This window comes from Tyto alba, unplaced genomic scaffold, assembly GCF_018691265.1.
Source record: "Tyto alba isolate M040663 unplaced genomic scaffold, T.alba_DEE_v4.0 Super-Scaffold_46, whole genome shotgun sequence".
NCBI lineage: Eukaryota > Metazoa > Chordata > Aves > Strigiformes > Tytonidae > Tyto > Tyto alba.
In genome coordinates, this window is record NW_024881322.1 from 6,198,617 (window position 1) to 6,212,002 (window position 13,386).

The window sequence follows — 13,386 nt, forward strand, 5'->3', positions numbered from 1 at the left end:
GCTGAAGTTCTTCATGAACTGCTCCAGTGTGGGTCCACTACGGGGTCACAGCTCCCGCCAGAAAACGTGCTCCAATGTGGGCCCCTCACCACAGGCCACAGCTCCTGCCAGGAGCCTGCTCCAACGCGAGCTCTCCACAAGCTCCAGCTTTGTTCAGGACACATCCACCTGATCTGGTGTGGGGTCTTCCACAAACTGCAGGGTGGGAGATCTGCTCTACCATGGACCTCCATGGGCTGAGGGGGGACAACCTGTGTCACCACAGGCTGCAGGAGAATCTTGGCTCTGATGCCTGGAGCACGTCCTGCCCCTCCTTTGCTGACTTTGGTGTCTGCAGGGCTGTTTCTCTCCCATTTTTCTCCTCTCTCACAGCTGCTACACAGTTGTTTGTTTGTCATTGTTGTTTTTTGGTGTTTTTTTTGTTGTTTTTTTTTTTTTTTCCCTTTCTGAATATGTTATCACAGAGGCACTACCAATATCACTGATGGGCTCAGCTTTGGCAGGTCTGTCTTGGAGTCTACTGGAAATGGCTACTTCCAACGTGGGGGCAGCTCTTGGCATCTTCTCACAGAAGCCATCCCTGCTACTGAATCCTTACCATGTAAACTCAACACAGTGGAGGTGCCACTCATGTAATACTAGGAAGGGTAGGGGCAGAAAGGAAACTTTTCTGGTTTTGGACTTAATGGGATCCCCAGTGCTGTGTGATAGTTGCTAAAGAGAGCAATATTGTAGAGGCCAATCTTGTGTTGTGTTTGTGTTCAGTACACTATTTTCCCAGTTTTTTATATTAGTAGGCTACAAGTAATAGTGAAGTAGTTACAAAACTTTGCAATTAAGAGATTTGCAGCCCCCTAACTGTTAGATCTGACTTGGCCTAAATTGGTTTGGTGATGTTCTTTCAGAAAGCTTGTCAAATGTTTAATGACTGTCTAGATTAATAGCTGTATGGTGCCTTTTGGTTCTAGGGTGATGCCAGGTAAATTAGAAGGTCCTGTGTCATTTCAATCTAAATTCTGTCTGTGATGGGTGTCTCAGAGCAGAATTACAATTTGTCCAGAGTGTTTCTTGGTTAGTTTGGATGCAAGAGCAGGAGAAAGATAAACATCACAGGAAAGACATGCCTGAACAATACCATTTAGTTACCAAGAAGAGGCATGTATGCTATGATGAAGTCAGATTTTTTTTTTTTTTTTTTTTTATGTCTAGAAGTAGAGAAAAAAGTAAACCCAAGTGAATGCATTTTGACTAGCCTAGTTGATGAGGGCACAAACTGTGGTCAAGTTTGGGCCTGTTTGAGAATCAAGTTCAGTCATAAAACATAGACTGGGAAGAGATTTGTAAGATTGCCAGTAGGCAGAAACTCCCATCCTCACACTTGTGTTTTGCTGCTGTGCACAGGATGGGCCTGTTTGCTTTGTTGAAGAAGGATATATGGGTTATGATTAAGCAGCATAGAAGAATTGAAGCTGAGACTTGGTTTAAAGGAGTCTAATTGACCAGTTATCTTATTCTTCAGTGTATTGTGGTGAGGATTTCTAGGTGTATCTCCAAGTATGCTGAGACTCTAGTCAAGGCAAGACAATGTACTTTCAGCATTTGCTAAGCTGGTAGCCTACAGGCTTTCACCATATTGAAAAGCAGTTTCCCCTCCCTTACATTTTGGGAAGCATTCAGTTTTTTAAATCCTAATAAGAACAAGCTAAATACATGTGGAAACTTTTAGGATGTATGAAGGCCTCAGATTTAAAGCATCAGCAACTGAGGATTTTCTGTGCTTGTGGCATATAAATTCAGCGGGTAGCAATGGTGCCACCTCTGTTCATACTGTCTTTTCAAGGTACCTTGCCTTTATCTGAGTAGCAGGAGAGGGCAGCTAGTTCCTGTGTTTTGCCTTCATGTTGAGGCAGCAGAAATGTTGTGTGTATTTATTTATTTGATAACAGGCCAGGTGATAAGGAAACCTGTGTGCTCAGTGCTAAATTAAGGTAACAGAACAGAGGCTGGATTAGGGAGGTATTCAGTATTGTTGTGGTTGAGCTGAAATTCACACTTATACCAGAGTTTCAACCTTTTAAAGATTTAAGAGTGAAAGCAAGTTGAGTAGACATGGGCATTGTGACAATAATCTCCTAAAAGCAGAATCCCTCTGTGTAGATGATGTAGCCTTTCTTGGGTAGCTTTGGAATATGTGCATTGCTTCTTCCTATAAAATCCCTCCCTCATGCTGTTCTTCGTGTTGATTTTGAATACTTGGAATAATTATACCTTGGGTTTTAGATATTTCATGCTTTCAAAAATAACTTTAGGGGAAGAGGTTCCTACCTCATAAAGCCTTGCATTTCTAAGCAAATAGAATAGCTTTTCTGGATTTTGTTTTACTGATGGTTTTTTAATCACTTTTTTTGAGCTTGAAATGGAACTAGGTATCTAGCTTTTGGGAAGGAATCTTAAAAGGATTTTGGTTTTAAAACATCCTGCTGATCTAAGTCTTGTTATTGAAAGACACAAAGGAAGGAAGAGTGTAGTTTCTGTTTTTTCTGTATTTTTTCACATGCTCACTGCCACCTCTGTCTTTGGAAATATTATATCTATATCTGGACTGTTGAATATGCATTCTTATGCAGACCAAAGTAAGAATGCTTAGTAAACCCTTCATCTCATTTGAAAAATCACAGTGTTTGTAGTGCCCAAAGATGGGCTTAGGGATGCAGGTTGCTTAGGGATGCAGGTTGCTTAGGGATGCAGGTTGCTTAGGGATGCAGGTTGCTTAGGGATGCAGGTTGCTTAGGGATGCAGGTTGCTTAGGGATGCAGGTTGCTTAGGGATGCAGGTTGCTTAGGGATGCAGGTTGCTTAGGGATGCAGGTTGCTTAGGGATGCAGGTTGCTTAGGGATGCAGGTTGCTTAGGGATGCAGGTTAGAAAGTCTGGGCTAAAGTTATGTTGCATTACTTCAGTTGATTGCTAGACAGAGTAAAGTCTAGGCTGTGTGGAAAAATTTTGCCACTTAACTCTGTGCAGATATAAGATTTTGATATAAGAAAAATATGTTCCTGTTCTGTAAAGTGGACACTGAGGTAAAGGAAGAGGAAACTGATTAGTGCTTGCTCTGATGATGAGGCTTGTGAAGTTAGTGTGATGCTTATTAGACATAAGAACAGGCACACAAAGTAGTGTCTATCAGCCCTCCAAGGCCATTGAAAATGTGGTTTTGCTTGTTCCCGTTCGACATGTGGTGTTTGCAACAGAATTTAAGTTGCACTGAAAACCAGCTTTTATTCAGGGTCTGTTCAAGTGACTATATGGCTGTAGCAGCACTGATTTAGAACCAACCCCCTGCATTGTGCTGAAACACCACTTTAGGAACTGTTATTATAACACAGTTAGGACGTGCGCAGGGGTAACTTAATGTTCCTTCCACTCATCTTAAATCACAACCTTACCTTGGTTTTGCATTCAGTGTGTGAGTACCCTGGTGTGCTGCACACATGGTTCCGTAGAAATGAAACAGGACTTTGTGGGCTTGAAGCTGACTGTAAGCTTAAAGTATTGCACTGAATTGGGGTCACAGAGCATGTGCCTTGATTTTGTGATACTGTATGTTAGCTGTAGAAGATTTGTGGGAAGTAAATACTGCTTTCTCTGCTATTGTGCAGGTTAATGTCTTGGGTTAGTGACTCAGTGTTACCCCAAATCTCTTGATGGTATCTCAGACTTACGATATTTCATGCTTTTTTTGCACTTTTTGTTACGCCCCAGGTTTTGTAATCATGTTCATGTTAAAGCAAAACAGAATTTTTCAGTTACGGCAAAGAAGTTTGAAAAAAAAAAAAAAAAAAATTGGGTGTCAGTGAAAGCTCAAAACTTTGAAGAGGAACAGATCGTTCACAGAGAATAAATGAAACCCTTTTCTTAAGCAAAGCTTATAATTTGGTGAAGACCAGATGCTTGGTTTTTTTCATACACATATTGGCAGCTGTTGCAAGTATTTTGATTCAGTTTTTATTCCTAACTGATTTATAGTTGCAGCCAAATAACTTCAGTAACATGAAACTAATTATGTTATATTTTGGGTTTGGTTTTTTTCTTCCTCCCAGGGTCTAGTTTCAAATTTAACTCTTGATCAAGATACACTTGGCGAATGGGAAATCTATCCTCTAGACATAGATGGAGCAGTGAACCATGACATTAATGGCCACCTTGATCAACCAAAGAGATCTTTTGGCAATCCACTGAGTTATGAAGCACCTACTTTTTACACTGGTAGACTTTTGATTCCTGGAGGGATTCCAGACTTGCCTCAAGACACCTATATCAAGTTTCCTGGCTGGACAAAGGTACAACTTTTTGCTGTAAAAACTTGAAGCTCAGAAAGCTACTGAAACTTCTATGGACTACCGAAGTCCACCTCTCTTGGATAGGTGGAAGTTGGTTGTAGTGATGGGGTGTCTCAAATCTATTTAAATGACTAGGAAAGGGATTCCTTACTTTAAGTAAATCTGGAGATAATCTATTAAGAGAAGGGAAACATATTCAAAAGATACATGGTATTGGTCTAGAAAGTGGAGCATCATAAAAAACCCAACGCCCCTAGTTTTTCAACAGGGAGAAAGGTGAAATGTCAGGCTATTTAGAAATGCTGCATTTAGTTGTGAGTTTTTGGTCTTGAGATGTGGAGCAGAAACAGCTTTTTGGAGGGAGGGAGGGAATACATGCCTTGAGATAAAATAATTTTTTTTCTAGAGGAAGTGAGATGCTACAGGACACTTTCCTGATTATATTAATTGATTAAAAGTAACTAAGAACATATTTGCGGTGCTGTGTGAGGATTTACAGGTCTTGTTACAAAGCACAGAGAGGGTGTTGGACACAACTACTGGTGTTGTGCCCATAGATACAGATCCAGTGCATGGAAGATGTTAGTTAGCGCTTGTCTTCTGGAGGTTACCCGTAACTGGACTGACAGAGCAGAGAGCACTGCCGTGAGAAGCCTGTGGGCAGAGCTGTTAACGGGCACTTCTCGTCGGGCTGGAGCATAGCTAGAGCAGCAAGGAGGGTGTTCTCACAGTGCCGTGTTTGAAACAGCCAGCGTGCAGGATGGGTAAGGACCAGTTCAGCTAGCTGGTGGGAGGCGCAGAGAACAGAATGCACGCACTGAAGTGCCCCTCCTCTTGGAGGCCTAAGTGTTTAAGTCCAGGCGTCATGGAAGCACCTGTGAGAGTGTTAGGTAGCAAAATTATTCCTTTCTGAAACAATTAATTTAATGCTATTAAAATAGAGTAGGAGAAGGAGTTGCTGGTGATCTCTCTACAGTGCTGTAGTGGTTAAAGCACTTCCCAATATGCAGAGGGCTGTGATTCATTGCAGTCACTTAGTGTTGCTGGCACTGAGCTTGGATAAGGAAGTCAGACTTAGTCCCCGTTCCTATATATGTGCACATCTTGCACAATCACTACATAAAATCAAAAAATAGCTCTTTGCACAGGAATCGGAATCTGAGCCTTTTGCAGTAAATTCTGTGAACCCATGAATCCTAAATCTTCTTCAGGAAGTGAGATGATCATACCTGCCTGCTGACAAACTCACCTTTGAAATGACAAATGAGTCCAAGAATTCTTATGTATTGGTGGAAATCTTTTCCTCTGATCTATAGAAATCTCTGATTTACATAGTTTGTATACCCTCTAAAGCAGTCAAGGTGAAGAGATCCCAGATGAACTATAAGTGGGGCAATTGAATTGATCCTTCAAGCTTTATATGGCTTGGACCAAAGTTTTAAATAAGATACCGAGGAGTAATAAGATTGAGGTGATACTGGATGTGAAAACTGAGACTTACAGATAACTACCAGTGAGCAAATGCCTTTAAGGCAGAAGGCCTTAAGGGTGTAAATTCCACTCACATCCACTACATTAATTCCTTGAGTGGAACTGTATAAATTGCTGATGCCAGGGTATGAAGAGGGACTCTTAATAGGGATTAAAACTCACCTCTGAGTAGTTGGAAAACCATGGAAACAACACTTAACAAGAAAACATATAGTTCTAATGATGGTCCTGCCTTTGCATATTAAGATAAGGAATATGGCATCCTGGACAGCCTGGAAGGGGATGGTGCAGCATTAACAGTCATGACCTATGTTGTAGCTTGCTTGCCTTCACCAGTTTTTAAAACCATTTAATATTCAAACTTCTTCCACCCTCACTTGAGGAAGCGTGATGCCCTTCAGTGTACATGCAGCTGATAGTATGGTTAGATTTATCAGATTTTTTTTTCTTTTTAACAGAAAAGAGGATTTGAAGTTAGGACTATTCTTGATTTCTGTGGAATCATGGGTTGTAGTTGCTGACACTGCTAAAGGCTATCTTGTTACTGAAGATAAAAATCCCCTACTCCTTCGTTTTGCCTAGGGCATATTTATTGGTAGTGTGTATAGTGTTGTGATTTGATGGTTTAGGGCGTACAAATTCCTGAGTGTGCAGTCTTTAGAAATTTAAGTGTTAATAACATCAGTTTGGAGTTGAGAAGTTCATAGCTTTACTGAAAAAATTAGTTACAACTAGTGACCGATTAAGATCAGAAACAGAGACCTGTTTAATCACACCTCCTGCATTAGAACTCTAATGAAATTGATTCCTACAGTAAACTCCTACTTCCCACAGGGTTACAGTCACTCTCTGTAATAGTCTACTGTCTAGTGGGTACACTCAGTAAATTCATCTTGGGTGTGGGGAGGTCGCATTAATGCCATGTTTTCTTCTAAAACTGCTACAGAAGCAAGGTAGTGAGCTTGAATAAATAGCTCTTCTCTTGCCTTTTAATACAGCAAAAACAAGCCACACGGCAAGATAAACTTGATTTAAAAAAAAAAAAAAAAAAAAGTTTGAGGTTAAAGTTTATTAACACCTTGGCAGAACTGTGCAAGATAGGATCTTATACCACGGAAGTGGATACGGAGCTGAAATAACTCACCTGCATTTGCAAATGTACCTACTCCTTATAAAATATCTCGTGAGCTTCATAAAATTTGTTTTCATAAATACTTGGAAGAGAAAGCACGAGAAAAATACCCCCAAAACAGCTTGAACAATACTTACTATATTACAATTGTGCTTCTGTAAATCCTTTAAAATTATTATTCTGATTTCAGCTATCCCAGACAACTTTAGAAATCACTGAGTGCAGTAAAAGTCCTTACTTTCCACTGATTCAGACTATTTTATTATTTTTTATCAGTGTACATCAATGCCATGAGTTAGTTTTGGTTTTCCTCTATATTCTGATTAGCAAAGGCCAAAGCAAGAGGGAAAACACAGATGCAGTTATCTATTCCCATCCCTTTTCTTGTCGACTGAACCTCTTGTCTGACATGGTGAAAGGACGCTTAGGAGAAGTAAAAGCAAATTATTTGTCTAAATCAGCTGTGTATCTTCCCTTCTGTCTTGCTTAATGAACCAAGATTCAGCTCGGCTCAGTAGGAGTCTATTTACAGTTTTAACATTCTGCAACTCACCAGTTTACAGACTTTTGAAAAAATCTGCAGTTATGTCATTTTAATGTGTTTAATTTGTGGTGTATAAATAACTGGTTTGACTTTTCTTTTTCCCCTTGTCCAATTTTGTTTTATCTTTTGAACTTAAGGTATTTATAAAGTTAAAGTATTTTGAACTCGGGTTTTTGGCCACATCCATTGTAAAAAGTAATTTAAAGAGTTTGTATGCCAACTAAAGCACTATTTCATTGAAGTTAGATTAATACTAGCAGACCCCTAAAGATTTTAATGGTTGTAGGTAACTACAAAAAAATACAATACTTTCTTGCATTGTGATTTCATAAGTTCTTTTGTTGATTAAGCTACTAAAAGTATAACAGACATCTGAATTTCTTGTGTCTAGACAAGCAGTATCCTTTTCATGAAATCATACAACAGGAAGGGGCTACCAAGGTAGTATAGTCTTACAGTTGTACAGAGATCCAGACAGAGTTAGGATCTGCTTTTTTCTTTTGTGAGTTCTTTCTCCCTTTAACAATCAGCTTCAAGCAAATACAGTTTTCACATTTGCTTTGGTCTTAAACTTGGTGCAGAATTCAGTGCCAGGAACCTGCAATTCTGTTTTTCTAAGTATTGTCATATTTGGAATTACTGCAGTATTTGACCACCTTCTTTTTAAATATTAATGATGACTTTAACTCAGCAGGGAATTTAGATTCTTTTGACTGTCATTAGCATTTTCTTGAACAGATTTTCTTTCTTTTTGTTCTATCAAACTGAAAGATAGAGTTATATCAGTTACTATGTGAAGAGCATTATGCTTAAAGCTGTTTTGTTCCTTGATCTCTTTCAAATTATTAAAATATTTTTTCTTTCTCTCTTAACAGGGGCAGATTTGGATCAATGGCTTTAACCTTGGTCGCTACTGGCCAGCTCGTGGTCCTCAGTTAACCCTTTTTGTTCCAGGGAATATACTTGTTTCGTCGATGCCAAACAACATAACGGTGTTGGAGCTGGAACATTCTCCTTGCAGCACCCAAGAGTGCGAGATAGAATTTGTAGACACACCTAATATCAATGCAACCACCCAGTATGAAAACTATGCCCCCCAACTCTTTGTTAGAGACATACGGATGAACCATCTATAATGACTTGAGTATTTCCTTATCTTCCCCACACTTTGCTTCCTTTTCCCTCAAATCGTACTTCCCTTTTTTAATGACTCAAGTGTTAATCAGTAAGTTGTTTAGCCGAGGCAACTTCTTAAATTCTTCAAAGACCCCTTTTTTTTTTTTAAATCTGCTGGAGTTAAATACTGAAATTCTCTTAAAAAATAAAAGCTGTAGCTTTAGAATTTGCCTTGGACTGTGAAATTGAATTCAACTGGAAGATGATGTTTGCATCGGTCTAGTAAAAATGTAGTCCTTGTAGGCTGCTTACATTACAGTAATATATACTTTTTATATTATACTTTTGGGTTTCTACCATGTTTTGCAACTGGAAAGGAGCCTACAGAAGGGGTGCACACTCCTGCTAGCATGCAAGTTTTACTCGTGGACTGGTAGATCAGCGTTGCCAATAGACACTTTCATCTGATTGTATCACCTGGTTAGTGTCAATATTATTTTAGTCTGAATGGGCTCACTTCCAGCACTGAGCAGACCTCTTTTTTTCAAATGCAAGCTCATCCAAACAGCAGTAACGTGGAGAGGGACCTTGTAGTCTGCATCTGTTCCATCTTGGAAAGCCAATTTACTGCTTTCCTTCTGCTATCTCTGAAGACTTTAAATAAATTGATAAGTGCAAGGACATATGTAAAATTTAGGCTGTTTTGGTTGGACCGTAGCCTCTGACTAACGTGCCTGCAGAATGTAGGTTTATAATGAGCCATTTTTCCTTTAATGGATCCTTTTTTTTTTTTAAAGGACCTGAAATACCTATTTTTCATAGGCCAGCACCTTGGAAGTAGAAGGCTTTAATTTAAAGAATTTTCATTCTCTTTTCTTCATCAATTCACATCTTCTGTTTTGTTCCAGTAAATTGATCTTTGAAAGTGCCTGATATTTGCAAAGATGCACAGTCTCTGTCAGTAAAGCTGACTTTCTACAGCAGACTGAAACTTCTTTTTGATTCTTATGGTTTTGATGTCAATCATGTACACTCCTTGGGGAGATTTAAACAACAAAAGATTAAGATTATGAAAGTACTTGATTCCATCATCTGTGATTTCTTCATTTGATTGTTGTCTGACACTATTAAAATGGTTCTTTAAAGTTTAAATCCTTCCTGTATGTTTGAGAAGGAAAAAGGGAAGGAGGAAGAGTTATGAGCACTCACAGTATTAAGGGAGAAATGAGGTTGTAAAGTCTCTGTGGACAAGGAGTTATTCTTGTTGATGTCTCATTTGTTTTCTGTTACAAAGATGTACAAAGCAGCTCTCATGGGCTGTGTGGACCCTGGAGGTGCCACCCTCTTCTGAGATGGCCAGTGCAAAAACCTGACTATTTCTTCTCAACTGATGAGGACTAATACTGTCACCAGCAGAGAGAGTGAAAAGGAGCACTACTCGCTTGAGCAGCTACATCTCTGCTAGGTGTTTGATGGGTTTTCAAACCAGACACAGGCAGTTCACCTGAGCCAGAGAGCTTCTACTCTTAAATTCTCACCTCAAATGCAAAGTCTAATAGCTGCAGGCTGTGTGTTCAGTACCAGACATGCTTCATTCTTGGAATGAAGTGGTCTGCTCTGACCCCAGATTTTTATTTTTTCTGGCACCGTTCCTATGCAGACCCCAGAGCATGCTCTGCAAGCAGTTTATTATGAAGTATTAATTACCTCGGAGCCAGGCCTTGGAAGTAAGGAATGGAACATAGTTTCATACCAGTTGTGTGGTTTGTGGCTTGAGGTGTGTAGAATGACACTACTATTTATGTATTATTCCTACAACAGTTCAGTGCTTTAACAGCCAGAAGTATTTTTATGTTTCTGGCAGCGAGTACTGTGAGGGGAATGGCTCTCATTCTAACTTAATTTCATTTTACATTTTACTTGTGAGAATGTAGTGTAATCCATGAGACTTCACTTTTTGCCATAACTGTGTAATATCACAAAGCAGAAAGACTTTGCATCAAGGATTACAAACATTCATCTGATTAGACGTAAGAACAACATGGGAAGAACAGGCTTAAAGTTTTTCAAGTAGGGCTCTAGATAGCTTCGTTAACACACCAGCCTATTTGCTGCTTTCAGTGAAATAATCTCTTGCCTACAGAAAGGAACTGAAAGTTGGGGCCCTGATTCCTAATCCTGATCTGCCTACGTGAAAACTCTGCTAGAGGTTGCCAAGCCTTGCGGTATGTATTTGAGTATGCAGAAGGGAGGTCTCAGTGACAAGGGGCCTTTGGAGCCCGGTGCTGCCAAGAAGAGCCTGTTGCCACTTGCTGCTGCTTTACCCAAGGATGTGTCTGTAGGTGCTGTGGCAGGGTGCAACACACCGGGTCACCGTGCCCACACCGCTGCTGCTCCTACAGGGTGGTGCTCCTGGCTTCCTAGCCTTGGCCAGCAGTCCTCCTGGGACTGAGAATGTGATACAAAATGGGACAGCCTGGCATTTGCTCCTTTGCAGTCTCGAGCAGGTCAGTTATTTTAACCTATCCTCAAAACGTAGTTCTGCAGCCGTGTCCGGGGGTGGAAATTAAATCAGAATGAAACTTTCTGGCTGAGGGCACATGCATAGGAGAAAAGGGACTGCGGGGAGGTAGCTGGCTCAACTTGACCCAGTGGTGAAGGCACTGGTGAGTCTAGCTTCAGTTTGGTTTTGAAGGACATAGTGTGAAAACATTGTCAGACCCCTGGCAAATATCAGTGGTGTAGCTGTGTGGTCTGTTCCAGATGCTGAAGCTCAGTGGGATGGTCTGTCTGGTGGAGCCAGTTGCCTCCTGAAGGCAGGGCAAGAAGGAATGTTCCTAATGCTAAAATTGTGGCTCTTCAAATCTCCCCTGCTGCCAGTCCTTGGGAATTTGCAAGTGCTTTGCTGACACAGCAGCTGAATAATGGGCACGGTATTCTCTGATTTCAGCAGACCAGTGCAAACCTGGGATTTAGTCAGAATCAGTCTGTAATAAGTGGAGACTTTACACTGGTCCCATCTGGAAGGTAGGTGTGATGTCTGCAGTTCTGTAGGGGAGTGCCATTTGAAATCTGCCTGTAAAGTGTAGCTGTAGGGGCTTAGCTTAGCACAGATATTTTTTTCCAGCCCTGGAGTGGGATTTGGAAGCTTAGACTGCAATCCTGCCTACGCATGAACGAAGGCCTTTAAATGTGATTACTGGGTTATATGAGCAAGTAGGTGAACATGAGCGGGTGAATAGGGTGAACTATATGGTTGAATTCTTTCTTAACCTATGTATGAGACTACCCTTTCCCTTTATATATTCATAATACGGCTATCTTTGTAAGTGTTGATCAACATTTTACAGTCCCTGAGTCACAGGGTTGAGACTTGACCTTGTCCGTACCCCTTTAGACTCTCCGTGCCCTTTGTAATTCTGTGCAGGCAGCTCTCCCTGCCTCTGGGCTCTTCTATCTCTTTGGGGGCTCCACAGTGCCTATGGTTTTCTCTTGCAGTTTTTTGATGAAATACTCATATGTTTGCACAGTTTGAATGTTTACAGGAGTCTAAGGACAGCAAGCACTATCCACCTGACAAATGTCGGGTGTTCAGAAATGTCAATTAGAGAAGAAGAATCCTGTGTTTAACAGTGTGATCTGAAGGAAGTGATACTGTATTTTCCAGGCTGAGAAGGTGACCTGTTAACAAAACCCTAAGTTTGGACTGCGAGGGGAAGGAATCTACTCTCTTTGGACAGACTTGGTCACTTTGATATAATCAGGTGGCTGATGACTACTGCAGTCCCCTTGTATTCTCATTTTGAATGTATTGAAATCACTGGGGACAACGGCATCTCTGTATGTATAAAATGGATATTCTGACAATTTCCCTAGGACATTCTTCCTAGAAATCAATACATACTTGAGCAAATAGCTCACAGTGCTGACAGATCTGAACCTGAGCCTCTGACAGAAGTTTGGTTATTTACTGGTTGTTGTCTCTGTACCAGCAGGAAACTACTTGAGTATGTTCTTCTGTTAACTGGATGACTGGGTTTACAGGAATTTTGAGAGGTGCAGAACAACATAGAGAAGACTCAGCAAGGATGTGAAAGAGTGACCAGGTCCTGAATGACCTGGTCCAGGTGCTGCAGCAGCATTTTTGGTTTTTTTTTTTTTTTTTTGAAAGAAATGACTGTGTTGCAAGAAAGCTGTCTTGCAGGCCAGGACTTGAGTGTGGTAGCCAAACTTGAGGTCCTGGCTGGAAGATAGCATGAAAAAAGTAACTGGAAACTGCAGAAGAATGGGATCTGCTTTGATGATTCTCCTTCAATGAGAAAGCAAAACTGAGCAGGAAGAGATGACCTTGGGACTTTATGGAAAGGGCTGAATGGAAAAATGTTGGAAAAAAATGTCACAGGGATCTTTGTCATGCTTTTGCCAAATAAAGTGTATATGTTTAAAATTCCCTTTTCAGATGATATTTTCTGTTGCTTGTTACGTTATCAAAGATGGGAGTAGTAGTGAACCAGAGACCTCAGCTTTGGGGGAAGTCTTGAAAGTGTGTGTTACCTACAAGAGGTTTCACAGTGCTTGTTTCGGGCCCTTGGTAATGCAATCCCCTTTCAGTAGGATATATGGTCTTTGTGGCCAAGGAAATTGGGATGTATTTAAGAATTCCTGTTTTGTACTTTAGCACATACTCCTGTCCTTCAGGAGCCAAGCATATACAGGACTCCGAAGTTGGGGTCTTAACAAAGTCCCACTTTTAAGTCTGTAGCGT

At 40.6% G+C, this 13,386-nt stretch overlaps 1 protein-coding gene across 1 annotated transcript in view; it reads left to right on the plus strand.

Annotated features, from left to right (window-relative positions):
- Window positions 1–13,068, plus strand: part of GLB1 (galactosidase beta 1) — a 50,121-nt gene extending 37,053 nt beyond the window's left edge. The window contains exons 15-16 of the mRNA XM_032991219.2: window positions 4,099–4,338; window positions 8,381–13,068. Coding sequence (XP_032847110.2) covers window positions 4,099–4,338; window positions 8,381–8,641 — 501 coding nt within the window. The 3' untranslated portion in view covers window positions 8,642–13,068. The remainder of the gene's footprint in view (window positions 1–4,098; window positions 4,339–8,380) is intronic.
- Window positions 13,069–13,386: the final 318 nt, after the last annotated feature.